General features: G+C 44.5%; 5 protein-coding genes across 7 annotated transcripts; 3 read left to right on the top strand and 2 right to left on the bottom strand.

The window, feature by feature from the left end:
* Nucleotides 1–12226: 12226 nt before the first annotated feature.
* LOC122619625 (peroxiredoxin-2) lies at nt 12227–13471 on the top strand. Its single transcript, XM_043796668.1, has 4 exons — nt 12227–12384; nt 12491–12557; nt 12727–12868; nt 12927–13471. Exons 1-4 carry the CDS (start codon nt 12352–12354, stop codon nt 13387–13389), a joined length of 705 nt encoding a protein of 234 aa, XP_043652603.1. The 5' UTR covers nt 12227–12351; the 3' UTR covers nt 13390–13471.
* A 156-nt stretch (nt 13472–13627) lies between these two features.
* On the bottom strand, nt 13628–18405 carry LOC122619624 (splicing factor 1). Of its 3 annotated transcripts, XM_043796665.1 has the most exons (6): nt 18049–18405; nt 17202–17830; nt 16986–17120; nt 16288–16363; nt 15143–15295; nt 13628–15070 (listed from the first exon to the last, which is right to left on the bottom strand). In XM_043796665.1, exons 1-6 carry the CDS (start codon nt 18243–18245, stop codon nt 13861–13863), a joined length of 2400 nt encoding a protein of 799 aa, XP_043652600.1. In that variant the 5' UTR covers nt 18246–18405; the 3' UTR covers nt 13628–13860. The 3 variants fall into 3 exon arrangements, 2 of the variants coding, with proteins under 2 accessions (XP_043652600.1, XP_043652602.1); XR_006326087.1 differs by lacking the exon at nt 16288–16363 and having other exon boundaries at nt 14930–15070; XM_043796667.1 differs by lacking the exons at nt 16288–16363; nt 17202–17830; nt 18049–18405 and having other exon boundaries at nt 16986–17114.
* A 459-nt stretch (nt 18406–18864) lies between these two features.
* On the top strand, nt 18865–21788 carry LOC122619037 (nucleolar protein 14 homolog). The gene is made up of 3 exons (XM_043795716.1): nt 18865–19448; nt 19504–21451; nt 21512–21788. The coding sequence occupies exons 1-3, from the start codon at nt 18947–18949 to the stop codon at nt 21615–21617; spliced, it is 2556 nt and encodes an 851-aa protein (XP_043651651.1). The 5' UTR covers nt 18865–18946; the 3' UTR covers nt 21618–21788.
* Nucleotides 21789–21861: 73 nt separating this feature from the next.
* Nucleotides 21862–23240, bottom strand: LOC122619038 (pyrroline-5-carboxylate reductase 3). Its single transcript, XM_043795717.1, has 3 exons — nt 22965–23240; nt 22128–22793; nt 21862–22055 (listed from the first exon to the last, which is right to left on the bottom strand). Exons 1-3 carry the CDS (start codon nt 23041–23043, stop codon nt 21979–21981), a joined length of 822 nt encoding a protein of 273 aa, XP_043651652.1. The 5' UTR covers nt 23044–23240; the 3' UTR covers nt 21862–21978.
* A 1528-nt stretch (nt 23241–24768) lies between these two features.
* On the top strand, nt 24769–26994 carry LOC122620086 (ubiquitin-conjugating enzyme E2 J2). Its single transcript, XM_043797382.1, has 4 exons — nt 24769–24969; nt 25031–25485; nt 26010–26080; nt 26141–26994. Exons 2-4 carry the CDS (start codon nt 25185–25187, stop codon nt 26618–26620), a joined length of 852 nt encoding a protein of 283 aa, XP_043653317.1. The 5' UTR covers nt 24769–24969; nt 25031–25184; the 3' UTR covers nt 26621–26994.
* The last annotated feature ends 661 nt before the right edge of the window (nt 26995–27655 follow it).

Raw genomic sequence — 27655 nt, forward strand, 5'->3', positions numbered from 1 at the left:
ATTTGCTAGGTAAACAACAACGTTTTTCGAAAACGATATGCATTATCCCTTAAAAATACATGGAGATGCCGTATCGCTAGACAATTAAATCAAACATTTTCATGTGGTAATTACATTTCATTTTGATAGTTATAAATAAATAAGTATCTTCCCATCTGATTAAGTTTCAGTATCCTTCGTGGCACTAAATGCATTCCCGTTTCTCATTTTTTCTGAATTCTCAGAGCTTTGTACCTTATAGCGTGTTCCATTCCACGGCGTTCCGTCCCCAAAGAGAAAACCTCCCCCAAAAAGCGTACGGGCGGCCATTTTTGCGAAGGAGCTCTGCAAACTTTGCAGAAAAAGAGCAGGCGAGCGCAAGAGAGAGGGAGAGAGAGCGAAAGAGAGAGAGGGCAAATTGAATTTTTAAATGCTTTCGCTTTTTATGAGACAACCACGAGGCATTCAAAGAGTGTTGCAAACGATTTGCTCAAAACAAAACAAACATTATGCGAGTCAATTACCCGTCGAAAGAGAGAGATGGCGCGACCGGAGAGAGCGCTCTCTCTTTGGGGGCGTGTCCAGCGGAGGGCCAATGGGGTGACAGCTCCTCGAAACGCCGGAGAACGCTTTTCAGCGACGGGGAAAACGAGCATAAAAAACACAACCCAACAAATGGGTAACAAACATTTGCAGCTCAGACAGCGACGCCGAAATATGCGTAGAAATTCATGCGCAATTACATTTATCCTGTTTAGAAGATTGCTTTTGCCAAAGTGCGTCTCCACGTGCTGAGGGCAAGACACCACCCTCTGCCCTGCACCCCCACTTGCCACCCACCACCCCCATTCTCCCTCGGAGGAGCTGTGCATGTGTGTGTGTGTGTGTGTGTGTGTGTTGGTGTTGGTGGAGCCATCACCTGCGTCCGTAACACATTTTTCCGTAATTTCCCTCTGTGCATTGCTTGTTTTTGATTCGTTTTCGTGTAAGACTTTAGAGTGGGATTGGGCGGTATAATAAAAAAAATCCAAGGGGGTTGGGGCTTTTGGGGGGAACAATGGAGTGGGGAATTGGAAGAATTCCAACCACCTCGACGGTTTCAGAAGTAGTGACACTTAGGCGCTGGCCCATTTCCATTTCAATCTCAATTCGCAAATGGAAATTGCGTTCACTCAGCACCTCCAGATGATTTCATTTGTGTTTCGCTCTGTTGTCGAGAAATTTCAACTCGGATTTGATTGCACTCATTTGGGGAAATGGGAAATGCCGTCAAAGAAGTTAACTTAAAAACTACACTGAAATATAAGTTATATATTTTTAGGGATTTTAAAGCTTAAATGATAATTTATTTTCTGTTAAAAGCTGTTGCGCATTACATCGAATTTTTCGAAAAATAAAGAGACACTTGTGAAATTACATATAAATGAAAAACAGAATTATGGCACATCAATAATAAATAATGTAAAAAGTATCTACAAGAACTCAAATAGGAAATAAGAAACTCACGTAGGAAATCCTTTTGCCTGTGCAGCAAACTCGCATTAATCTCAATGCCTGACCGCTGGCCAAGGAAAGCCACGAAAATTCGGAAAAGCTCCTTTGCTTGGGAACATTTAAAAGAAATAACAAACTGTTCAACTGTCGGACAAAACGATTTCTACAACAAATTGCACTGCAATAAAAGAGCTAAAGCTGCAATGGAAAGAGATGGGTGGACCGAGAGAAAGGGAGAGAGAGAAAAAGAGAGAGAAGGAGAAAGACAGGAGCCTCTGTCACATACTTCCTGTGTGTATGTGTGTGTGTGTGAGTGAAAGGAGAAGGAGGTCTAATTGACGTACGAGCAAAGTGGGAGTTGCAATTTTCATTGACTCCACTTTAGGATGCACACACACACAGGCACAGACACAGACACAGACACAGACAGACACTCAGCAAAGTTTGAAACGAGAAAGAGAGGGGAATAGGGGCAGTGAAAGAGAGGGCAAGCAAGCTGGGCTTAGCTTGCTCGACTTAACTGCAATTAATTTGGCAATTGAAGGTAGTCGAACAAAAACTAACATTATTCCTGCTAAATTCCCGAGACACACTCCATTTCAAATTCGGAATTTTCCGAATTTCTATTTCCCAACTCACACACAAACACATTAGGCAAATGGAGAAGGCTTTTGTCCCTCTGTCCGTCTGTCTGTTGCTGCATTTTGTATAATAGGCAGAAAGCATGGCAAAACAATAAACGTGCAGAACGTGAAATGGAATGGTTAAAAGCAAATGGAGTTGTAGTTCCCGGCCGTGGGCAAAAACCCCCATATACATATATTTACATGCATACATATATATGTATGTATGTTCGTATCATGGCATAGCAAAGATGGGCTGACCAGACCCGACCAGACCAGACCACCCATCACATCATTATCATCGTTTCGGCTATTTGCGGCTATTAGTCAGCCAAATTTGTGTGACGCGCTTTCCTTCGCTTTTGGGGGCTTGGCTTTTGTCTTCTTTCAGAATGCAAACAATGGCGGGAATGAATGTATAAAGGAGCACACGCAAACCCCAAAACCCACCCACCCGATCCACCCTCGCACTCCCGATTTGCGCTGAAAAGCAACCCATCCAACCCCACAGTGCTCGTAAATAACGCTTTAGACTTTGATTTAAATAAATTGTATTGCGAAAGGTAATATTTTATGATTTCAACAGTTGAACAGTTTCAGTTTTCGTTTTCGTTTCCGCTTATGTTCCGATTTCCTTGTGCGTTACTTATGTGTGCTACCAAACTTCCCACTTCCTTCTCCCATTCTATATATCCTTTTTGGCCCTGCAGATTGAGTGCCTTTCTGGAGAGTATAAATATGAGAATGTTGTACCGAGAGGGTTAGGAATTCACATTAAATTTGTCGGCTTAACAAAATAAATGTACTCGACAAAAATCCAGCGCAATACTTTCTTTTTGGTTTCTTGTAAATGTACTGCCAACAATATCAAATAGCTGGCCATAAAAGCATTTAACTCCTTCAATTACTTTAATTATAGTATAGATCTTTTGGCTACCCAAAATGATAGAATCAGTTTATAATAATGTTATCAATTTATTTGATTAGCTATCCAGTTAATATGAAACTAAGTACCACATAAAATGAAAATGTATTACGAAATTTCCCGCTGGCTCTGCCTCAAATTACTAATTAAACCGGCAAGTGCGGTCCACAATGGCTGAAAGCATTTACGTTTTAATTTTAAACAATTATTTTGTATTATTCACAATCAAGCAAACGCCATCGAGAAGGACGAACAGAGCGCACACAGGCACCGCCAACCGTATAAAATTACCAATTTGCAGCAGCAATCGGACCGAAGGGATGGGAGCGGGGGAATTTGCAGTTAGCATCCCCACAGATGCGAAATGCCGGCCAAATATGGATGTGGATGTGTATGTGGATGAGGATGAGGAAGATACAGTTGGAGTGGCCGAGGGAAGGATACAACGAGCCGGCTACGATTGTCGGGTAAACTGAGTCCTTTCGCCGGCTCTATTCGCAATCCCCTGAAATCAATGGCCAAGGAGCGGTTTTAGCCCGTGAATTTGATACGTCTATGTGGCCAGCGCAGCGTTGTAAATTTGACAGCTAAATTATTGGTTTAATTTGTTCAGCGTGAGGGGGGCAATAAAAGAACAAAGCGAGTACTTCCGAGATACAGCCGAGGTATTTGGTGCAATCAAACAGGACAGTGCAGAAAGTCGTGGACCTTAATGAGTGATATGAGTATTTCCTAAAAGGATTATTGAGAACTATGGAAATGGTATGAAATGACCACCTCCCCTTGAAATATCACGCATACGCAGCGTACTCCCCTTAAATTAGCATAAAAACAAGATGGCTTGACAGCTCACCCTATCAGATTCTGACAGTAGGTGATCACTGTGAATGGAAGAACCCCTATTTCTAGCGATCAGCACCCTTTGTGATTTCCCAACTGAATAATTTGCCGGCAAAAGGATCGCAGAGGACCCCGATCCACTTGAAAGACGATCGCGGATTAATGCGATTAACTTACAGTTGATTTCAGCGCAAGAACAAACAGAATAATGCCAAACCCTCTGAATGGGCAGATCGTGAATGAAAAGTAAAAAGTAAAAGTTTCACGTTTAACGGTAGCCTGCCTGTGTCGGCGGCCGACACAAAGGCGTCGGCAAACATACGTGGAAATCGCGCTAAAGTCCTTAATTTCGCTAGGATGCGCACGCACAACAGACACTCGAACAACAGACAAACCGCCGACGGACAAAAGGGACAAATGGAGGCCGAGTCTTAATTATTTTATAAGACGCGGCCAACTCAGCGGGCGGTGGACCGCCCAGAGTGTGCGATTCCACATGTCCTGGCTAAAACAAGCAGTCCCCGCCCCTCTGCGGTTGCCGCCTTGCAGCTCAATTGGCCCGCAAAGGCGGGCCGCCACTCCACACACAACCACAGCGAATCCTCTGCCACTCACTCCAGCTGTGGTCTCTGGTCAAAGCGAAATATCAATTTGTCGCCACATCATAAAAAGCAGTGCAATAAAATTACCTCCCCCACGCAAAAGCACCACAGCGCAGGGGATGCCGGGGATGTCTATCTCTCTGCCAAATCCCACATTCAATTTCGCACTGCTTTGTGCGCAAAATCCCCAAAGGAATCAGCATGGAGTCCTGGTGCACTGAGGGAAAGGAGCACTTAAAATCGTATTTGAAAAAGTACTTGCACATCTGTGAAAACAATTTAAATACATTTAACGAATACACGATACTGACTAGGTACTAGGTTTTTCAGAAACAATTCGTAATATTTGTATTACTATCACAATATGCGAATGCTAATTCATTGACAGTTTCTCTCAGTGCACCAGACAAAGCCCCAACCAAGGAGCAAAACAACAAAGAAGAGCAAACACAAGACGGCAGCAGCACACACAAAAAAGAACAAAGATAAAACGAGAATCACATCGTAAATGGCAAATGCAATTCGCGTATTTTATGACGCGCAGTTTTGATGGCGCAAAAGTGCTACCCATCTAGAGCCACCTCCATGGCCAAGTCCACATCCACAATCCCCCCGATCCCCGCTCTTTGCTACCCTCTCTTTCGAAGCAGAAACAATGGCTGGTGGAGCCGGTGTAGCTGGTGGAGCTGGCCGAGGGTGATAGTGATGTCGGTGGCTTTGTGCGCGTATGGTTGGCCAAAGTGGGCAGAACAATAATGAGAGACAAGCAAAATAATAAAATAAATAACGAAGAACAATTCAATTATTTTCGGGGCGATGTTAAAAGCCACCGCAATCGCGGCACAAAGGGCGGTGGCTCAAACAGTGCTCCGTCTTGGCTAACGATGATGCATTATGGCTGGATTTGTGGCGGGTTATTGCCACAATGCCACTCTCGAAGCCAAAAAGCTGGTTAGCTACTAGCTTTCCAGCCCATTGAATTAGACAAGCATCTACGGGCTTATAATAATACAGCTGATAGACAAGAGGCCACTAAACTAGAATTCAATTTCAGGCGAAATCTCATTCCCCCAAGGAATCCAGCTAAACTTTCGGTTCAACCGCGGATGTAAACTAATGAAATACCGAAATACAGGCTCAATTGGGAAGACTTATTATGTAGATTACTTTGGACCATTCAAAAAACAAATTTTTAAAATCCGGTTATTTTAATGACAGTCCAGCAATAATATATTTTAAAAACAAGATAGAACCAAAGACATTTGTAAAACAAGATGCGTTTCGGCCATAAATTGGTTTTGTAAAAATAATTGTCGGCATACCGATAGAAATTGACAAGACAAGCAATAAAAGGAAAAAAAAACAAAATATTTATCAAAAGTGTGGGCATGGCATTTTTGGGCCGTTTTGGAAACAAACTTATATACTTTTCAACGAATCTAGCTTACCCTCTAACTATACGAGTATGCGAATCTCTAGCTATAAATTTAAAATTTAAGTTTCTGCAACGTACATAAGTAGATATGTTATGATTAATAATGTGATCTGTACAAAAACCGGTATCATTCTTTGTAATCCATTAAATAACTATCACAAGATATGATAACCAATTCAACCCCTAACACTTCTAAACACCAAATATTGACATCGACTCTTTATTGCGAATTTATTGTTGAGTACACCAAGGCCCTAATGATACTGTTTCCCATATAAATACAGTTCCACCAAATCCCGATGGCCACCCTGCACCAATTATCTGGCGAATCTCGACCCAGGCGCAGCTGGAGGTCTCCGGGTTTCCATATCAAATATAGAAAATATGGCTAGGTTTTAATTGAGATCGGATCGGTCCAAACAAAGGCGGTGCGCTGCATGTAAATGCAATTTAATTGTAATCCAATTTGTTGCCAACGCAACGGGCAGCCAAACGAAAAACAGTAGCGGTGATATACCTGGGATAACGGCGTTAGATCGGCTTAAGATATGCGCGATTGCTACTGCCGCTGCACCCTTCCCTTTCCGCTTTTCCGTACCGATTTTCCCTGGGCTTCCCGGAGTTTCCCTACTCTCCCCTGGCCCAACCGCATTTGCATCGCAGGCACTTACCCAAAAGAATTATTACTGCAATTAAAATGGTCAAGAAATGGGACTCGACTTCGAGTTCCTGAGTCGCCCGGCGCCAGTCTGAGCCCAATTCGCCCAGATTCCAGCAATTATGTGCTCAACTTTAGTTAGCTGCAGATGGATATAGCCAGATATAGTCAGATATGGCCAGATATAGTCCGAGATAGCCGCAAATAGTCGGTCTCCCCTGCGAAAAGTACAATTAGGGGCGTGCTGCCTGTTGGCCAAATAAATGCTGTTCACTTCAGGGCTGCGAGGATCGAGAAAATGAAATCAAATGAATATGTTTATGAAAATGCGATGCGGCAGGCCGAATACTCCGAACCCTAGTAGCCCCGACCCGTGAGATTTTTATCAATCATCTATCGTCCTCCACGACTTGTAATCAGGCGTAAAATTAAGGGCAAACAGGAGCAAATCAAAGTGGTTGAAAGCCTCACGTCACGTGCGCGCACTGTGAATGCAAAGGATACAGGACACACTCAAAAGAATTACGTATACCCAGAGAATGAAAATAAAACTTGAAAGAATTACCAAAAGAATTCTGAATAAATTCGTACATTTCCTTCGATAAAAATATGTAACCTGGGCAACTCACTTTTAATAAACTAGCCTGTTTTTTTATAAGTCCAAAATGATATAGTGTCTGATGATATAATTCTGTAAAATTCGGAAAGTGAGTTGGGCATTGTCAAACTTATAATCGTAATAAAATTTTGAAAATAAATACATTCGCTATGTTATGAAAATAAAGTTTAATTCAGAATTGATCTCAGTGCAGCCGGGGTAAATAAATAGTTGTAACAAGGCATTTACTCACTTTATGGTTTCTGACAGGCCGTGATTCCAGCTATTTGCCCCACATGCAAATAGTCGCATGTATGCTAGCTGTGCTGCCATTAAAACGAGCACCCCGATCCGGAAGCTAGTTTCAGTGGGCTCACGCTCACCCCTTGCCAGGACCTTCTTTGTCCTTGTCCTCGACCTGGTCCTGCTCCTCGAGTCCTCGAGTCCTCCACATCCTCGCGCGTTAATAAAGTTGCTCAAGTGTAGTCGAGTGGCATATGCTCGGGCGGGAAGTCGAAGGGTTTTTGGGCGAAGCTTGAGAGTGCGTGCGTGTCTGGCTTTTGTTACGTCACACAGGATTAGGCATAATGAAGTGTTTTAATGCGTTTAGGCACACAAACATGGCATACAAACACAGACACAGGAGCAGGAACACGGCGAGTGACTGAAATAGCCGAGGTGTAATTAAATTGTAAACATTTTACAGCTTGATATGCTTCAATTATAATAGCCGATTTTTTCCACGGGAGTGGTGATGAATGTTATATCGGTTTATTTTCAGATATATATAATTACTTAATCAAATACTTACGGATATTATCTTTAAATACAGAGAACAATTCAGCCCATAGCATTAATTCAATGAACACAGGTAGACTACAATGATTAAAATATGCAGATAAAATAATGGAAAACAGATCAATTAAATTTAAATTAAAATCTTCAATAATGCCATTAAGGGCACTCAAGGGGCAAGGAAATGTAATTTAAATAAAGAGCTTTCATTTGTTTATCATGTTAATATCAAACTGTTATATTACCATATTATTCGTTAAGAAAGATTTTCCAAAACTGCTAGCTCACTGGTACTTACTTTTGGGAACTTTGTCCTTTTTTCTTGTGAGTTTTCGAATTGTTTTCCTGTGTGTTATTCTTTTTTACACCTTAATGCATTTGAAACTTGATTTCATTTATTTTCGGACACACTCGTTTGAATTGTGGCCCGTTGAGGGAAGGGGGGTTAGGGGAACGGGGTTGAGGGAAAAACCATTAAAGAAATTACATGTTGTTGCCGGCAGCTCCTGTCCGCAGGATGGATGGTTGGAAGGTTTGGAAGGATGGTTGGATGGATGAGTGCCGAGGGTGTTGGGATCGAAGCAGAAGGATGTGCCGCTGGAGCGCAGGGCAGGGGGGTAAATGCAATCGCATTGATGTTTAAAAAGCGACGACTATGGCGCTTAAATGTCTGGAAATGGGCGTTTACATACGGTCGCTTCTCTGTGGGGGCGGTGGGAGGTGGGCGTGGCTGGGCAGGCGCTCGTTTTGTGGGCTAAAAACATCAAACATCAAAGTGATTGAATTGTTGCTATTGCTTTGAAAATCAAAAAAGGCGTCAAGGGGATGGGACGATTACTTGCGACGAGAGGGTCAAACAATTTTCACATGTAAATTAAATTAAAACTGCCAGCGTTTGTAGCTGAAAATGGTGGAAATGAGTGGAGTTGTAGTGCTTTGATTACGCCCCTCCTAAAATATAGAAAATTTCGTAGGATGTAGGTATCAATAATTTAAATGTACCTCTATTTTAAAGTCCTTAAAGATAAACAACTATTTTTTTAAATATTAAAAATAATTTTTTTCGATGTAATCATCGTTGAAAAGTATATAAGAGGTAGAAGGAAGCCTTTAAAGTATATAAATCAATAGTTGAGTCAATCGCTTGTCAGTCCGTATGATCGTCGAAATCTCTAGAACTATCTATCTATCTATCTAATCTAGAAAGTTAAGATCTATTTATTTTTAAAATGCCTATCGATATGCCAAAATCATTTTGGCCACGCCAAATCCAACGCCCACAAATATAACGTTCATGCCCACTATTTTAAAAAATTGTTGTTCTCGAATGTCAACATTTTTTCGGATATACATACATATGTATATAGCAATATCTTTTGTCATTAAGTTTTAAATTCTTTAAATCTGATGCTATTCAAATGCTTGTCTTGTCGTGTATAATATATTTTTGCAATTACCGCCCGACTTAAGTGGCAAATGCATTTTAGCTGTTTGCAACCGACACTTCGATTGCACATAACTCTCCATTGCAATAAATACAAATTAACCGGGTCGAGAGAAGCTTTATTGGCAGCGGAGTGCAGCCCACTTTTCTGTTTGTTTACCAACAATTGCCATTAAAATTTAAACCACAGCAATTATTATTAATGGTCGAGCCAGATATTTTTATAAATGTGTTCAAATTGGCGCAATAATAAGAGAATGGATTCTGCGGCAGTTGTTGCGGCTGTAATGGCAAAAGTCAATGGCAGTAATTTGAATGCCATTTTAATGGATAAAGTTATAGAAGTCATTATGCAAATTCCGGAAATGCTTGCGATTAAGATAGATTAACAAGGAGTTAAATGGGAGTTAAAATGGTAAATACCAGTATTTATAATAATTTGTATGTATTATTACAAGCGCTGATTATTAAGTCTATCAATCAAATGTAGGAACGCAACTCAAGACACTCAATAGAAAAATCTATTATCCTTTTTCCGGAAGGGGCTGGTGTGATGAAGATTCTTCCAACGGAACCGAGTTCTCACGCCTTTTGTGTGATTTTTTGTCCCTGCCACTTTCTTAATTAGCTGGCGAACATCTCGAATTTCCAAAATCACAAAAGTGTTAAAAAAGAACATCAGCACAAGGCGGGGAATTGCAAGGCGATGGAGATGGCGTAGGATATGAAGTGGTGATGCGACTGATATGAATCACATTATCCAGATTTGCATCAGGATTACGCGTTGCCCCGAACAGGAGCACTCGGCACCTCGGCACCTCGGCACCTAGGCACCTCGTCGCATCCTAAGCCCCGGCATTGTGACAATTGTCACAAATCAAGATCCTGCCAATCTGGGCCAGCAGCACTCGAGATGGTTACAAAGACCTAAGCAGATTTGTGCTAATATGACGGCATCTGTTTGACAATGAGAGTGCGAGGGACGAGATAAGACATATTCCCTAAAGCAAATGAAAAGGGACGGCGAGGTGCGTGTGAATGTCGGCAACGCCTTCAGAGAATCCCCCGAATCTCCGCATCCTGGCGAGATCCTTCGCGAGCGGCACACGAGCACTGGGCCTCAAGTGCTCAAGTGTTTGTTTAAATTATGCAAATCTGCGCAAATCCTGCGGGCGGGCTACCATCGGGCAAGTAGCGATACGAATCCCGGATCCGAAACGGTCTGGACCCTCGCAGACAAAGCGACGTGCACTTTTAATTGGTAAAAGTAGTCCAACTGTCTGGGAATTAGTGCACGGCCATGGATTTGCTAAGCGTGCTCGGGGAGTTCCTGGAAATCCCTGCTATACACACACTTTTCGGAACCCCTTGCCAATCTGCCCGTAATTACTTAGCGCTGCCTTTTAACGGAGCCCACGACGCCTGTGCCGAGGCCCCAACTCATAAACAAGTTAACGACCAAGTACACTGAAAGAAACCGAGGTAAGAAAGTGCCAAGATAAGTTCATATCTATCTATAACATAAAACGTTATATTTCGAATGAAGAAATATGAATCTTTCCGAAAAAACTACTTAAAATATGTTTGTTCCTCACAAACAAAGTTTTTTTAAATTTATTTTGTGCGTCTGATATAGAAAAGGTTTTATGTACAATTTTATTATTATTATCTAGACTATCCAGGCCAAAAATATATAAATATCTCACGCAACAAAAATTTAATTAATACACTTTTTTCCCGCGTGTTTTGGGGGAATGGTAAAAGGGGATGAGTGGTAGCCACTTGGAGCGCGTAATTTGCGCCAAATTACAGATGAAAAGCAGCGAAAATTGTAAAAAGCTGGAAAGCGAGGTGGAGAGTTGGGGCGGGGCGCCACCCCTGCCAGGGGATGCGAAATGGGGGAGGCGAGCGTAATTGCAAACATGGGAATTGACTAATTGCGGGAAAGCAAGAGAGTCGAGCGCCATTGGTGGATATGGACTTGGATATGGACTTGGATTTGGGAATGGAAACGGACAGGGAACGAGGTGCGTGGGCGTTTTTGCATCCGTCAGATGTTTTGCCAACTTCAGGCAAGATATGCAAAAATCTTTGAGCACACGCATGTATCTGGCTTTATTGTTTCGACATCCTTATGCGAACGCGCGGCATCTAGCTGGATACAAAAGTATCTAGATCGGGCATTGTAGCCGGGAAAAGACAAAACCAAACCCTCCTCGAGGAGGGAGAGAATCCAAAGCCTGGCAACTGAGCCGCTTTCGGGCATTTAGTGGATTAACGAGCGGCGAACAAAACGCATGAGTGCAAATAGTTGGTTGGTTCGACGGGTAAGAGGCTCATTACCATTGTGCGGCGTGTGCAGTACGTGGTAAATATTTTGCTACACTTTCCATTATCCATGGCCGGCCTTATTCCACCGTGGACAATGCACAAAGGACACGGCAGAACAACAAGATGGACTTCTGAGGGGTATGCGGCTTCTGAGGGATATGGGGCGGTGGTTTCTAATACAACCAGTGCAGCACATGTGAGGAGATGATCAGAAGAGGTATCTCTGTTTATCTCTGATCTCAAGGCAGTTTTTTAGCATGGATTTAGCATGGACATGCAGCTAGATGGCGAAGTATATAACATACTTTTTGATGTAAAACTAATAAAGAGAGAAAAGAATAGAAATAAAAATTGTTTATGTTCAAACATCTTTGATCCTATATAAAGGCTGATAATAATACTGACTGATAATAAATATTAAAATGATTTGAATATCGCGCCACAAAATTATCGATAGGCCAAATCGATTAATGTCTGGCCAGTTTCCTGCGTATTCTGAGCTTCAAACGAAGCTGGTTACACCCTGCTGTCAAGTTTGTTTTCACTTTTTTAGGAAAAGTTCTGCCGGCTCCTCGTCGAATTCTGACTTAACATAAGACTTATAAAAACGTGATCTATTAGAACAAGATGTCTTTCGTAGGACGCTCACTGATCCGCAACGTAAGTATACCGAACAACCGAGAGTTTTTCGAAAACATGCCACAGCGATTACGTAATTGGCTGAACCCGCGTTCCAATGCGCAATCTAATAAATCATGCATTTCAGGTGCCGCTGATGGGCAAGGCCTTCCTAAGTCAGCAGAAACAGATTGCCGCCCGCCTCCTGCATCAGAGTGAGTTGAGATCCCCAACATTTAAGCCCTATAAACAGACGGACAGTTTGCACGTAGTATTCTAGTTCATTGACATCCGGCAGAATGTCACTGAGCTAATTGCTCTGTTTTGTATAACATTTACTTTAAACAGGTTCCTTATATTAACCCAAATTTAATACCTTTTCAGCCGCTCCTCTGGCTGCAGTCCGCGTCCAGCATCCCGCTCCCGATTTCAAGGGTCTGGCTGTGGTGGACAACAGCTTCCAGGAGGTGAAGCTGGAAGACTACAGGGGAAAGTACCTGGTACTGTTCTTCTACCCACTGGATTTGTGAGTACACTGAACTTACCATTGGACAGTTTTCCCTAATCCGCGATCCCATTTGCAGCACATTCGTTTGCCCGACTGAAATCGTTGCATTTAGCGAGAGGATCAAGGAGTTCCATGACATCAATACCGAGGTTCTGGGCGTTTCCGTGGACTCCCACTTCAGCCATCTCACCTGGTGCAATGTCGACCGCAAGAACGGCGGGGTGGGACAACTGAAGTACCCGCTCCTCTCCGATTTGACTAAGAAGATCTCTGCCGACTACGATGTGTTGCTGGACAAGGAGGGCATCTCGCTGCGCGGCACCTTCATCATCGACCCCAACGGCATCCTCCGCCAGTACTCGATCAATGATCTGCCCGTGGGCCGATCCGTCGACGAGGTTCTGCGTCTGATCAAAGCCTTCCAGTTCGTCGAGCAGCACGGAGAAGTCTGCCCGGCCAACTGGAACCCTAAGTCGAATCCGGCTACCATTAAGCCCGATGTAGAGGAGTCGAAAAAGTACTTCAGCAAGCACGGCTAGAGGATCATTTGATTATTTCTTAAACACCCAAAACATTCACTACACCAAAAGACTCGAAGAATAAAGAGGATAAAGATTTGAATTTCCGGCATTACAATTTATAAACATAAAACCCTAGGCATCGCACTAATTTAGTATCGCACTAATTTAGTAGATGTCTATAAAGGATCTAATAAATCTATCTCATTTTTATATTTCAGACATATTGGGGACTGTATTGGGAATGTAAAAATGCCGATTTAGTCGTTTAATAGAATTAAAAACTATTTAATTCCGTCCTTTATTTGAAGCATCGTAAATACAAATTAGTTTTGTAGGTTTGTCTCGATTATCATTAATGGTGAAAGCGAATATTATGGTTGGGGATTAAAATTACGTTCATAATTGATTGCAGGGACAGTCTCACAGGGTCGAGCACTATCGTAGGACCATCTGACTGTCCTCGTGATCGATCTTACAAGATGCGAAAGCTCAAGCGGATGGCGGTGGAGGTGGCGGCGGCTGCGACAGGCTCAAGGCTGGTGGCGGCGGGGCGCAGGGCGGAGGGGGAGGCGGCGCATAGCCGCCGCCCCAGCCACTGTAAGCGCCTCCACCCCACGGCGGCATGGGCGGGGCACTGGTGCCGGGTGGCGGCGGGATAAGCGGTGGCAAGGTGCCCGGTATAGGTGGATTCAGCGGTTCTGTAGCCGGCGGCGGAGGCTGCGGTGCGCTCATCCACGGCATCAGCGGCGGTGGCATCGGAGGCGGGGCTTGGGCGCCCGGCGGGGCCGGCACATAGGCCGCCATAGCGTGCTCCATGCCAAGGCTCATGCCGTGATCCATCGCTGCCAAACCGTGACCGTGCTGGTCCAATCCCATACCGTGCTCCATACCCATGCCGTGATCGTGCGCCGCCGCTCCCCATCCGCCCAGGTCGCGCTGGTGATCTCGCGACGAGGAGCTCGGTGGCGACTGGATGGCCTGCATCTGGGAGGGTTTCTTGTCAAAAATGCTGTAGCTGGCCCGGTGCAACTGGGGTCCATTACTGGCCGGTGGATCGGGCTTAGCAGAAGCGGATGGCGGCGGTGGTCCTTCTCCCAATTCGGCCATCAAACTCATATACTCCTCGTCAATCTTAGCCTGGGAATCCTCGCAGGCCATGCCAGGTGCTCCGGATCCTGGGCGTTTGTTGCGGCAATCCTTCGTCAAATGACCGGTACCCCCACATGAGGTGCACACTATAGTATTCGTGATGATCGGCTTATCCGGACATTGCCAGGACTTGTGGTCCGTTGAACCGCACGTGCAGCGTTGGATATCGTTCTCTCGAAGGGTTCCATTCAGTTGAGCCAGTTCTCGCAACTGCATTCTGCGGAGATCGTTGTGGCCCTCGGGCACTTCGATACCCTGACGAATGACGTCTTTGATTTTGTCCACTGCCTTGCGCACCGCCTCCGGATTGGGCGCGGTAATAAAGGCATGCAGTGGCTCATCCTCGCCCGGCAATGGTTGGCCATCCTTTCGCCCCACTTTGCCCTCCTTCACCGATCCCTTGCCGCGAATTATGATCTTGGCGCCCGTATCCTTCTCCATAGCCTTGAGCGTGTTGCCTCGCGGCCCGATGAGCAGGCCCACAAAATTGATGTCAGGGTGCTGCTCTTGCGGAATCAGCACTTTGTCGCTTACGCGAGTGACTGGCGGTCTAAAGAACACCAAAATTCAATTACAGATGGTCCAAAACATAGCCATCTAGCGAACTATAACCAACACTTACTTGTAATCCGCTGGGGGCTTAAACTCGGGGTTCACCGTCTGCATTTTGACGATCAGTTGATGACGCTGTTCTTCCAGTCGCTTTCTGTAGCGGAACTCACGGGTGTTCAACCGCTTGCCATCAGAGCTATAAATGGGCTCCGGCGAGGGCGATCTGTGGACGAGAAGAATAGAGGGAAGAGGCGACTTTGGTGAGACTGATCTTGAGCTTAAAGGCGGCAGGATGCTATTGGCGCTAGACTTATTGATCTTAACGTACGTACTAACTAGTAACTTTTATCGAATATGCTGTAAGTTGCAAATCAAATTCATTAATCAAGTTCATTCATTAGCATTAGCAGAAAAAAATTATTTGCTGGGGAATTAAGAAAAGAAGAATTTTGATTAATTCGTTCGATTCGGTAGCTGTATCTATTTCGTTTCTGTTTCTGTCGCACCCTGAGTTTCTTTGCGAGAAACCCGAACTACCGGGACGCTTAGTGGAAGAAAAGAAGAGTTGACATTAATGAAGATGTAGAATCTATTCCGGTTATCTTCAGGCTCTTACTTATTTGTGGCCCCTTTGGATGGTATCATTCAATCGATCACTGATATGATCGCTGTCTCTAGAAACCCTTGAAGAGTATTATTAGTTAAAATAATTATTTTTATAAACAAATTAACTACGAAACCCAGCTCATACAGTTAGTCTCCAGACAGCCTTTTCCCCTTTTTTCGACTCCAATCAGGAGTTTTACTTCGGTTTACTAGTTAGGACTAAATTCATATAGTGTTCAATACAGTAAATATCGGTTACTACGTAATATTCATTGGTAAGCTACTATATAGACCATATTTACTTTGACCAAAACGTATAATTAATTGCTTTTGGAAGAAGTATTAACCGACTTTTACTGTACCAACAACAGAATGGAGAGTGATACAACACTCAACGGATCTTAAACGGTATAGAGATACATGTGAAACCGGAGTCAATGGCATGCCGCAATGAAACCTGCTGGACTCATGTGCTCATCCTTCCGGACCGGAATCCGTCATTTTGGGGGTAGATATTGCTGCAGTGAGTGGCTGGAAACGTTCACTGGCCTCACACGGACGAGACCTTTGATTGAGAGACTCAGTAGGGGAGAGAGAACTGTATCAAACCTTTCTTCCGGATTCTGCGTGATGCCCAGGTCGCCGGTTCGCAGCTTGCGGCTTATCTCCTCGATTTGAAATTGAACTGCAATTAGAAGGCGTTAGAAAAGAAGGAAGAAAATCGAGCGCAACCTCGACATTAGTAAACGTCACATGTTGTTTTTCTAGAAAATTGGAGAGATATCAATTAAATGGGGGTCAAGTGATATTGTGGCTATTGAGACTTGAATCGCTTAGTGTGTCCGCTCCTAAACTAACTGAAAATGCTGTGAGCGTTACAATTGAGTTAATTAATTAATTAATTAAGTGGGGGTTTAATTTGATTAGTTTCAATGCGCTTTAACCGCTGCAAAAATAAATAAAAGCTTAACAGCCATATAAATGCTCTGTATGCGAATTGGATTTGGAATGCAACTCATGTCGTATCGTATCGTAACGTTTGTGTGCCACGCCGGAATCCCTTCAAAAAGAGAACGAGAGATTATTATATGATGCTCAATGCCGTTTGTTGTTGATTTCAGATTTAAGTTTGGTTTACGATATCTGCGGCAGCTGCACGTCCCCAGCGTCTGACTCTGAAGTGTGGCTTTCTCTCTGTATTCATCCTTAATAGTTGGTCATTAAACTTAGAAGTAGTTGTAGTTCTTAAAAGCTAACTTAGTTGCGGGATCAGCTGCGATCAACAGAAATTTGGTGCATTGTATTACCTAGATAGGCCTCCTGCTGAGCTGGGTCCAGGGTGGAGGGCAGAATTGTGGGCATTCCAGGAATAAAGGTCTTGTCGTTTTCACTGCCACCCCAGCGAGACTTGCGCTTCCTCTTCCGCTCGGCAGCGCTGTCCGCTGAAAAAGTAATATCAATTAATAAATAAACATAACTTTAAGGCCGAAGGAAATACATTTTGCCTCTATTTTAGTACCAACCTGAGTTATCAAATGCCCCATTGCTGGTGGAGTCGTTGCTGTTCTGGTTGTTGAAGAACGAAGCGAATCCTTTGTTGCCTGCGGCATTCCCCATTAGCTCCTGGATGGTCTGGGTTAGGTCAAACCGCTGCTCACGTCCCTCCTCCCTGATGGTTTCCAATCCTTGCTGTCGGTCGAAGAGTGACGGGATTCTGGGTTGATCGTGATCCTGATTTAGCGAGTTTCGACTGTTGGTTGTGTCGAAGGGGTTCACGTGCGTGCGTTCCCGGCTGCTCCTTTGCGAAGGCTGGTCTCGTTGATCTCTCTGACCGCCTCGATCATTGCGCCGGCGCTCATAGCTGCGACTGCGTGAGCGGCGTCGACGACTCCGGTCATAATCATCGCGTCCACCCCGCGAGCTACTGCGCCTGGAGCGGGAGTCACGATCTCTGTCCCGCTTGCGGTCACGATCACGATCCCTGCTGCGCGATCGCTTCCTTCGTCTGTCCCCGTCGTCGTAATTGCGCGACTTGCTGCGGTGCGAGCGGGAATCCCGGTCGCGTTCTCGGTCTCGGTCACGATCACGATCACGATCACGTTCGCCGCGATCGTCCCGACGGCGACTGTCGCGGTCCCTGCTGTCTTTATCCCTGCAAAGTTAAGAGGAGGTTATTATATGCCACTGATAAGATTTCTATGATGCGATGAACCAAAGACATAAAGCAATAATAGCAGCATTGCTTTGATCCTGAAATCCAATTTGTTTTATAAAAGAACAAAGTAGGAAAATGTGTACACCGGAAGAGGGGGTGAAATGGATAAACGCTAAGTAGGCGAGGTATCAAAATAGTTCTTGCAACGCACGCACCTTTTCTTCCTGTCCTTGTCCCGATCCTTGTCCTTGTCCCGATCCTTGTCCTTGTCCCTCCCACGATCCCTGGAACGGGAGCGCTCCTTATCAGCGCTTCTGCCGCTGCCTCCGTTGGCAGAGGCGGCGACTGCGACTGCGGCCGAGACTTCTCGGGACGCCGCCAACGAAAGTAGGTCCGGCGGCGTGGCGCTCATGCTTTCTTCACCACCTGCACACTAACAACTTACAGACTGTAGCCACGCGAACTTTAATAGTTTCAAACACGCTTTAAAATGTAAAAACCCTTTTTTTTCGTATGCGGCGTTGCGTGTGAAAATTTTTGTGGCAAGGAACGAAACGAAAATGGCGACGTGGTTCAGTGTTGGAAAGCACATGTCATTAGTTATGAGCGGCGGTAACCGTTATATGTCACGGCAAACGGTATCAAAGAGTTGCGCGTTATATAAAATTTATATTTTTGATGTACGTATATAATGAATATGTATAATGTTTATCATAAGCAATTTAATTGCTTTGATTAGAACATTAATACATTAAAGTATCGTTTCTTTTAACTAACCTTTAAATTGTTTTAAAACATATGAGTAAACAACACGTATCTATCTGCGTTTGCCTGAAACGTTTTGTTGTAATTAAATATAGTTTTTTATTATGTTCAAATAAATGTTATTTAAGTTATATTCTTATTCTGATAATTATGGTTTTTTTTTTGTTTATTTACAGCACGACTTAAAACTGATCCCATTACCATTAGCCGTGACTGTTCCCAGGACTAGTCAACACTGGTTTCGGCATTTCGTGAACGCGCTAGTACGTTATTGGGTTGCACGTGTGAGGTGTTTTGTTTTGCTCCATGAACTCGGTTTAATTTATCCGTAAAACGCGATAAAAAACAATGGTGGCCAAGGGAAAGAAGGCCAGCGCCGATGCTGTTTACGCCAAAAAGACGATTAAGTCGTCAAATCCATTCGACAACTCGACGGCACAGTCGAGCAAGCGAGGCAATCCCTTCGATGTGCACGTGAACAAGGAGAAGTTCAAGATCCTGGGGAGGATCTGCAAGCATGACAGGGGAATGCCAGGAGTGTCGCGAGCCAAGGCCCTCCAAAAAAGAGCTCAAACCTTAGGTCAACAGTTCGCCGTGAAGCACAAGACCAATCGCTTCAAGGATAACCGAATTGGCAAGCACTTGAGTGGCGATCAGCTAACCGAGTCAGTGATGAATGCCCGCTACCTGGCCGAAAAGATGTCCCAGGTGCGATCCAACCAGAAAGCGGAGAAGTTCAACCTCAACGACGACGAACTACTGACGCACAGAGGACAAACTCTGGAAGAGATCGAGCAGTACAGAGATGAGCGGTCTGACGACGAGGAGCTAGACGACGAGGCATTGGACGGTATACCCCAACGTTTTTACCTTAAAACCATCAACTAACTAACATATCCTTTCAGCGGACTTTACTGCTGCTGCTCATTTCGGCGGAGAGGGAGACTCTGCCCAAGACCGCCAGGCGGCCATCGATGAGATGATCGTTGAGCAAAAGCGCCGAAAGAATGAGATCGCCAAAGAGAAGGACGAAGTGTATGATCTCACCGAGAAACTTGATGCCAACTATAAGCTTCTGCTTCCGCTAGTGGCCAAAGCCACGAAGGATGAGCAGGACGCCAAGCCACCACCAGATGCCTACGACAAACTGCTCAAGGAGATGATCTTCGAGCCGCGTGGCAGTGTTGCGGATAAACTAATCAATCCCGACGAGCTGGCCAAACAGGAGGCCGCTCGTCTGGAGAAGCTCGAGAACGAGCGGCTCCGTCGAATGCGAGCCGATGGCGAGGAGGATGAGGAGGCCTCCATTGCCAAACCCAAGCACCGATCTGCAGATGACCTGGACGATGGCTATTTCTTGGCTGGCGAAGATGACGAGGGAGATGATACACTCGCTTACGATTTGGACGGCAATCTTGGAACACATCTTAATGGAAAGAAGGAACTGAAGGCGGAAGGAAACGAAAATGAGGACGATGAAGAGGAAGGGGAAGAGGAGGAAGATGAGGACTCGGATGAGGAGAGCGATTCAGAGGTCGACAATCTGAGCGATCTCAAGGAATCTGAAAGTGAATCCGAGCAAGAAGAAGCTCCTAAGGCTAGTAAAAAGAAAGCGAAAAAGTCAGAGAATACAATTCCCGCCTCCTTGGACACCAGCATTCCGTTTACCATCAAGATGCCCAAGACCTACGAGGACTTCACAGAGCTCCTCTCCAAGCATGCTACGGCACAGAAGGCGACCATTATCGAAAGAATCATAAAATGCAATCATCCCAAACTGGAAGGTGTTAATCGTGAGAATGTAGTTAAGTTGTACTCATTTCTGCTGCAATATCTAAAGGATTTGTTTGAGGATGCCAACGAGCAAGACATTCGCGAACACTTCCAATTGCTCTCAAAGCTTATGCCTCACTTATATGAATTAACGCAACTGAATCCCGAACGCATGTCCAATACATTACTGGAGGTGATCAAAGAGAAGTACGGAGAGTTTAGAAAAAATCACAAGATGTATGCTTCACTAGAGACTTTGGTGTACTTCAAACTAGTAGCCAACTTGTACTCGACTTCCGATTTCCGCCACCCGGTGGTCACTCCTTGCTTTATTTTCATGCAACACGTCTTGTCCAGATCACGAGTGCGGACGCGACAGGAAATATCCATGGGCCTGTTCCTGGTCACCGTAGTCTTGGAGTTTGTGTCCCAATCCAAGAGACTGGTTCCAGCCGTATTCAATTTCCTGCAGGGTATTGTACACATGTCCATACCCAAAAGGGATGTGGAACAGTTGGAGATCACGCCGCCCTTTGAGCGCGATGGTCCATTGAGCAAGCTCCTGGCACTCCCAGCTAACTCGGAATGCACGAAGTTGGAGTCCCAGCAGCTCCAGCCTGCGGACTTGGTCACCCAGACGATCACTCCAGATTTCAAAGTGCGAGCACTGGATACATCTCTCCTGCTAATCAAGGAAGCTCTTCAGCTGGTGGAAGAGCATGCTGGTGCCTGCTACCTGGCCCAACCCTTCCTGAGATTACTCTCCCGCCTTCCACTGGAGTCCTACCCCGAGCATGTGCATCTGCACCACAAGGAAGCCACCGAACTGGCGGAGAAGCTGGCTGCGCAGAAAATGAAACCTCTGGCTCCGGCGGCAAAAAAACCTAAGGCTCTTAGGCTGCTGGAACCTCGATTCGAGGCGGTGTACGATGACAAACGGCGCCCCAAGATGTCCAAGGCCAAGGAGGAGCGTGCCAAGTTGCTGCATAAGATCAAGCGCGAAAAGAAGGGTGCCATTCGAGAAATCCGCAGAGATACCGCCTTCGTCCAGGAGCTTAAGCTCAAACAGACCCTGCAAAGGTTTGTGTTTCATTTAGTGGGCAACCGCTCTATTCTAATCTATTGTTCTTATTTTTACAGCGACAAGGAGCGCCACGAGAAGGTTAAGCGTATTTACCAGGAGGCCTCCGTACAACAGGGCGAGCTTAATGAGCTGGCCCGGGCCAAAAAGAAGAAGAAGTTCTAGGCTTGACTTTGAATTAGTTATTTTTAGCTAGACTATAAACAAAGCTGAGAGTAAAGAATATAGCAGTGTTGCCTATGTTAGTATCACATAATCAACCTTCACAATTTTTATAGTCATGCAAATCTACTAACCCACATTATGCACAAGGGTGGGTCGATTAGAATGAAATATTTCATAGTTTTTAGTAATCATGTTAGGATGTATCCTGTACTTTGGAAGGATTAGAAAAAATACATTACCAATATTTAAACAGGCTTCTGCATAAAGAAAATATATTTTCATTTAGAGACCTATAGCTATTGGTTTACTAACAAAATTGACCCACCCCAACGTACGTATATGTATATGAAATCCTATGTGCCTAAGTCGTCTTTCCCGAGATTTGCCGGCATCGCAGCGTCGCCTGTTCCACCGCTCCAGACACAGCTGCCCGAAAACCTGCAATCGACACCAAAGGTTGAATTGGCGGCGATAAGCGAGTGCGTCATCGTCGTCATCATCACAGCTTACCTGACAGCTCCAGTTGTCTGAGCGCCGCCGCTGTCGATCCCGCCGGGCTTGTGACCCCATCCTTGAGTTGTCCGGGATGCATACCACTATCCCGCACCATGTGACCTGCGCCCAGGACTGTTTGGGATGCCAGACGATAGGCCAGATCCCTGGGCATTCCCATGTGAACGGCTCCATCCGCCAAGGCCTCAATCATCACGAACACATAGGCCGGTCCACTTCCGCTCAGAGCAGTAACCACATCCAACTGAGACTCATCCACCGGCTCACAAGTGCCCACGGACTGCAGCAGTTTCTGGGTGATCTCCGCATCTCTATCGGTGGCATTGGCTCCACGAACAAATACTGAACAACCGGAACACACCACAGCTGGCAGATTCGGCATCACACGGATCACACGAGCCTGTGGAGATAAGCTGCATTCGATGGTGGACAAAGTGATGCCCATGGCCACGGAAAGGAATAGTTTTCCGGAGCTTAGTGGCTGGATCTCCGACAAAACCGAGGGAACCACTTGGGGTTTCACGGACACGAAGACCACATCCGATTGCTGCACAACGGGTGCATTCTTGACCACTGTTTCCACTCCTAGGGATTGGAAGGACTGCAGCGAGAGCTTATCTGCCGGATGCACGCTAGCTATCAGGGTGTTGGGTTTGGCCAGGCCTAGGAATTAAAATAGGAAATTTGCCGATTCAATTATGAAATCCTAAACGTCGTATCCATTTATATTTAATTCTAAGATGATGTTTGTACATCCAAAGGTGTCTTATCTATTGTCTTGCAGAAACTATATTACGACTACAAAGGTATTTGTGGATTTATTAACTTTCTCACCTGCTGCTAGGAAACCCCTAGCCAATGCCTTGGCCATGTTCCCGCCTCCCAGGAACCCGATCTTTCCGATTGGCGACATTATTTAATGGGGTAATGACGCGGACTGCGAGTACTGCACTTTCTGCTGGTGGAGCGGCAACTGAGTGCTCGCCGCCGGCGATGACCAAAACCAGACGCGAGGATTGATAAGAAATCTGGCTCGACCAACCCCCCTCCGAATCCCCAGCGATGTGCGAACAACAAACCCAGCTATTTGGGCTTATCAGGGAGGTTCCTATGTGTGAGTTTAGCAATCGAGAGCGGGTCAGAATAATAATAAATACTGAGAACTTTTAACACATTGTTATTATAGAAACCATTAAGCCATTAAAAGTGGTGTTTTACAACCGAATTATATTGGAATGAAAATAGAAACCTTAGTTCACCTTAGATACGGACAAGTTTTTGAAAAATCATAAATTACAACCCATTTTTTGAAATTTGACCCGAGGTTATATAAAATGGTATTTATTATGTTTGTTTAAATATAGTTTAAGTGCCGCTATTGCTAATATTTTAGCCGCCGTTGTATGCTCTTATCAGTTAGAACAACTGCCATTCACAACTCATTCACCCATTAATCGGCGTGACGAAGTCCAAATTAGTGCGAGATGCCGATGCCCTGTAATCCCAGTAATCGTCCGTTGATCCACTTTCGTATTTTGGTTTCCATTCCCATAAAACAAGCTTTACTGTTTGGCAATGCTTGCTTACCAAGTTTCAAAAACATTCCGCACTTTAAAAGATAACGATCGTTATCACTGTGAGTGTGATAACAGCAGAGGTGAAAATGTTTAATTGTAAAGGGCTACAATAGAGAGTTAAAACTACTACACAAATTATTGTAGCTTCCATTTAATCCGACAACCAGTTAGTAACTTTTTATTTCACAAAATATTATTATATAGAGTGAAAGGGTATACTAGATTTGATAAAAGTATGTAACAGAGGGAAGAAAGCGTTTTTGACCCCATAAAGTACATATGTTTAAATAAAATAGAATATATTCTTGATCAGGATCACTAGCCGAGTTCACTGTCCACCTGTCCGTCCCTCTGTCCGTATGATCGTCGAGATATCGGAAATGCTTAAGACGCCTACGCTGTGCAAGTATGTTTCAGAAGGCTGCCACGCCCACATACCGCCTAAGGCTGTATGTTTTTTTTGTTTTATTTTATCAGTTCATTTTATCTCCATCGCACTGGCACTAGCTGAGTAAAGGGTACCTGATAGTCGGGGAACTCTATATCGTTTTCTAAAATTCTTCAGTTTCTTTGGCTGCAGTAACGCCGCATCCCAGGGTCCGTGATCTAGGGGTGGTATCCGGTCTACAGGATTTGAGATCTGAAACTTTTCCCTTTTTCAAAGAATCGTATAAATTTGAAAAGTTGTTATTTAGCGGATGCAGCCACCACGGCTATCTAATTTTTCACCTTCAGTAGCTAAGTTTCCGTTTTTCACCACGTGGTGAGGAAGACAACATACCAGAGAGGTAACACTAAATTGGAGATAAAACTAGTTTCAACATATGGTACCACTAACTTCTTCATGTCAAAATACAAGAGCAAATTGAGATATTTCCAGCACCAGAATCCGAATAAATAAGCTCACAAGTGATTAATACGGATTAGGGGCTTCCACTGCAACGGAGTAAGCCCGTGGCAATATTAAATACACCAAAGTCCAGCCCTAGTTGTCCACCGCACGTGTGTGTGTGCGGGTGTCGGGTCGTGTGCGCCTGTGTGTGTGCGTTGTTTTCTCACACAATTTCACTGCAATTTAAAAAAATCAACAAAAGCGCAGTAACAGCAGCAACAACAATTAGGAAACGCACTTGTTACCGAGGTTGGGTGCCTGTACTAGAAAAGCAAACAATAAACATTCGAGCTGGCGAAACTGGAATCCATCGCATGATAAACAAACCGAACAAGAACCTTCGACAGCTACGAAATTCTAGAGAAGGACGGTACGTATTGATATTTATGCGGCCAGATACGAGCCTAATTGATTTGCAAATTATTCCACAGGGCCACGTCGCTATCTTATCTGCTACACTGAGAGAAAAGCTAGTAGGCCAGTGCCGTTCGATCGTCGCCCGAAGCTCAGACTCCTCGTTTCGATTTTCCATCTCGGGCGGTAGTACTTTAGTTCGTTAAAAATTAGCCAAACCAAAACAACACCATGGCCTCGTCGTCGGCGTCCGGCGGCCGGAAGCAGCCCACTGCCGTTTCGCGCATGAAGCAGGACTATATGCGCCTCAAGCGGGATCCTCTGCCGTACATCACCGCCGAGCCGCTGCCCAACAACATCCTCGAGTGGCACTACTGCGTCAAGGGACCGGAGGACTCGCCTTACTACGGCGGCTACTACCACGGCACCCTGCTCTTTCCGCGCGAGTTTCCCTTCAAACCGCCATCCATCTACATGTTGACGCCGAACGGACGCTTTAAGACCAACACCAGACTGTGCTTGAGCATATCAGGTATGTGGAGAGTCCCGGCATTTATATTTCAGTAGGAAACTGAATCCGTATTAAGAAAATTAGAAGTAACCACTGCTAGAAATAAAGCAGACTGGTAAGGGTAATCTCACCTTAAAAGTAGATACAGTTCGTTATGTTTAACTAAGCCGATAAACTCTTAGAACAATGATCTTTTCTGCTTAGGCAAACATAGGCGGAACGGCTAAGCTGGGCAATGAGGCACTTGATAGCTCCATGCAGTGTCCTCCGAACCACAGTAGGGAGAATCTCTTTCCAAATGTATTTTTAACTTGAGCTGGTATCTGGTTCTTCTCGGGTAGTCGGTAGTTTTTTTGAATAATTTCAAAAGGTTTAACTTTATAATTTATTTATAAATCGAGTGACAACATTTGTAGAAAAATTGTTAAGAATACCAAATTGTCTATTTTACATTACATTTATTGCCACGAAATAAGAAATATTATAAAAAATGTAAGGCTTGCAAACGAAAACATTCCACTTATTCTCACTATTTTGCCTTTCAGATTTTCATCCCGACACTTGGAACCCCACTTGGTGTGTGGGCACCATTCTTACTGGTCTGCTGAGCTTCATGGTGAGTTGTTGCGTATACATGATCGTGCGTTTGAGTAAACCAATCTTAAATACTCTACAGCTTGAGAGCACACCCACACTCGGATCCATCGAATCATCGAACTATGACAAGCAAATGTTTGCTCAAAAATCGCTAGCATTTAACCTGCGCAACACCAATTTCTGCGAGCTGTTTCCGGAGATCGTCGATGAGATCAAACAGCGGCTGCAGGGAACTCAGGCGGCGGCTGCATTGGGCGGAACCGCTGCAAACGGAGTGAAGCGTTCCAACGGACTGGCCAACGGAGCGACCCTGGCATCTGCGGATGGCAATCTGGCGGCGGGAGGTTTGGCCAATCCACAGAATGCAGCGGACGCAGTTGATGGCGGGGCGGCGGGTCAGGCGGATTTGGCCAGCGGCGGGGGAGCGGCGCTGCAGAATAGTGCACGAAACTCCTATCTAAACTGGCAGTCCGTCTATTCAAACCTGGTGATCATTATCTGCTTTGCAATTTTTGCCCTCATTGTTAATTACGTGATCAAGAACCTAAATCAGGAATAGAATTACCGACACAGCCTCTATATTTATATACAAATATAGTTACACATCCGTATGCGTGTGCATATTTAATCTAGTTTACTCTTAAATAGTCTTCGTGGATTCTATACCGCAAGAGAAGTATTTACAGACCCCGCTTTATCCAAAAACTACCGCCCCAGACCCCTGGCATTCATTCCCACGATTCCCACGATTGCTGACTTAGTTTGAAATTATCGGCAGCAAATATTAGAAACACAAGAACACACATTTCTGAACTCGATTTGTGAAATTTATAAATTGTTTTGTTATGTATTCATTACTATTAACGCCTAGTTTAATGCAACGTGAATAAAGCCAGAAATATGTTTGTAAATGAATAAAGGAGAACAGCAACATTTGAGCTCGTGTACAAATTAGCCAACTTATATGTGCGTTTCCTGCTTTTAAAATGGATCTTCATTTTCAGCCGCCACAAATTGCCTGCTGTTGATTCCACTCGTATAATAAGTTGTAATTTGTAGTTGGCTTTTCGCTGGCTAAGCGGCTTAAGTGTGAAGCAAAGTCCGCTGGCAGTCGGCTATAATTTTTCCTCACACTTGGTGAGTATGGCCAAATCCAATAAACTGATGCCTGGGTGACCAACAATGTTTCACATTTAAACCGCTTACATTGTTGGCCATCTTAAGCCGAAATTACACACATGACGCTTATTACTGGTGGTGGTGGTGGGCGTTGCGGACCAAGTTCGTTGGTTTCACTGAATTATTGTTACGACAATCTATGTCCTGGAAGTAAAAGCTACAGAGAGAAATAATACCTCTATTTATTTAAAACAAAATACAAATTTGACTTCCAGTGTTTATTTTTGTAGGATGTATCCGTCTTGAAGCTTTATTTTGTAGGTTCAAATAAAAATTGAACTTTTATTTCCGAACAATAATAATAATTTTTAGAGTTCACTCTAGAATTGTAGAAACTTCATGAAAAGAAAATCCGATTATTCAGCAGCCGCGCCAACTCCTTTAAAATAAAAGGACACGACGACGACTTTGTTTT

This window comes from Drosophila teissieri, chromosome 3R (assembly GCF_016746235.2).
Source record: "Drosophila teissieri strain GT53w chromosome 3R, Prin_Dtei_1.1, whole genome shotgun sequence".
Taxonomy (NCBI): domain Eukaryota; kingdom Metazoa; phylum Arthropoda; class Insecta; order Diptera; family Drosophilidae; genus Drosophila; species Drosophila teissieri.

Coding starts and splice junctions, on each gene's coding strand:
- LOC122619038 (XM_043795717.1), bottom strand. CDS start 23,043: ATGTCGCCAATCGGAAAGATCGGGTTCCTGGGAGGCGGGAACATGGCC. Junction 22,794..22,964: donor TAGGGGTTTCCTAGCAGCAG/GTGAGAAAGTTA, acceptor TTTAATTCCTAG/GCCTGGCCAAACCCAACACC. Junction 22,056..22,127: donor CAGACAACTGGAGCTGTCAG/GTAAGCTGTGAT, acceptor TGTCGATTGCAG/GTTTTCGGGCAGCTGTGTCT.
- LOC122619625 (XM_043796668.1), top strand. CDS start 12,352: ATGTCTTTCGTAGGACGCTCACTGATCCGCAAC. Junction 12,385..12,490: donor GACGCTCACTGATCCGCAAC/GTAAGTATACCG, acceptor CATGCATTTCAG/GTGCCGCTGATGGGCAAGGC. Junction 12,869..12,926: donor TTCTTCTACCCACTGGATTT/GTGAGTACACTG, acceptor TCCCATTTGCAG/CACATTCGTTTGCCCGACTG.
- LOC122619624 (XM_043796665.1), bottom strand. CDS start 18,245: ATGAGCGCCACGCCGCCGGACCTACTTTCGTTGGCGGCGTCCCGAGAA. Junction 15,296..16,287: donor ACGCAGAATCCGGAAGAAAG/GTTTGATACAGT, acceptor TCTCGTCCACAG/ATCGCCCTCGCCGGAGCCCA. Junction 15,071..15,142: donor AAGCCCCCAGCGGATTACAA/GTAAGTGTTGGT, acceptor GGTGTTCTTTAG/ACCGCCAGTCACTCGCGTAA.
- LOC122620086 (XM_043797382.1), top strand. CDS start 25,185: ATGGCCTCGTCGTCGGCGTCCGGCGGCCGGAAGCAGCCCACTGCCGTT. Junction 25,486..26,009: donor ACTGTGCTTGAGCATATCAG/GTATGTGGAGAG, acceptor TTTGCCTTTCAG/ATTTTCATCCCGACACTTGG. Junction 26,081..26,140: donor CTGGTCTGCTGAGCTTCATG/GTGAGTTGTTGC, acceptor AATACTCTACAG/CTTGAGAGCACACCCACACT.
- LOC122619037 (XM_043795716.1), top strand. CDS start 18,947: ATGGTGGCCAAGGGAAAGAAGGCCAGCGCCGATGCTGTTTACGCCAAA. Junction 19,449..19,503: donor AGACGACGAGGCATTGGACG/GTATACCCCAAC, acceptor ATATCCTTTCAG/CGGACTTTACTGCTGCTGCT. Junction 21,452..21,511: donor CTCAAACAGACCCTGCAAAG/GTTTGTGTTTCA, acceptor TTATTTTTACAG/CGACAAGGAGCGCCACGAGA.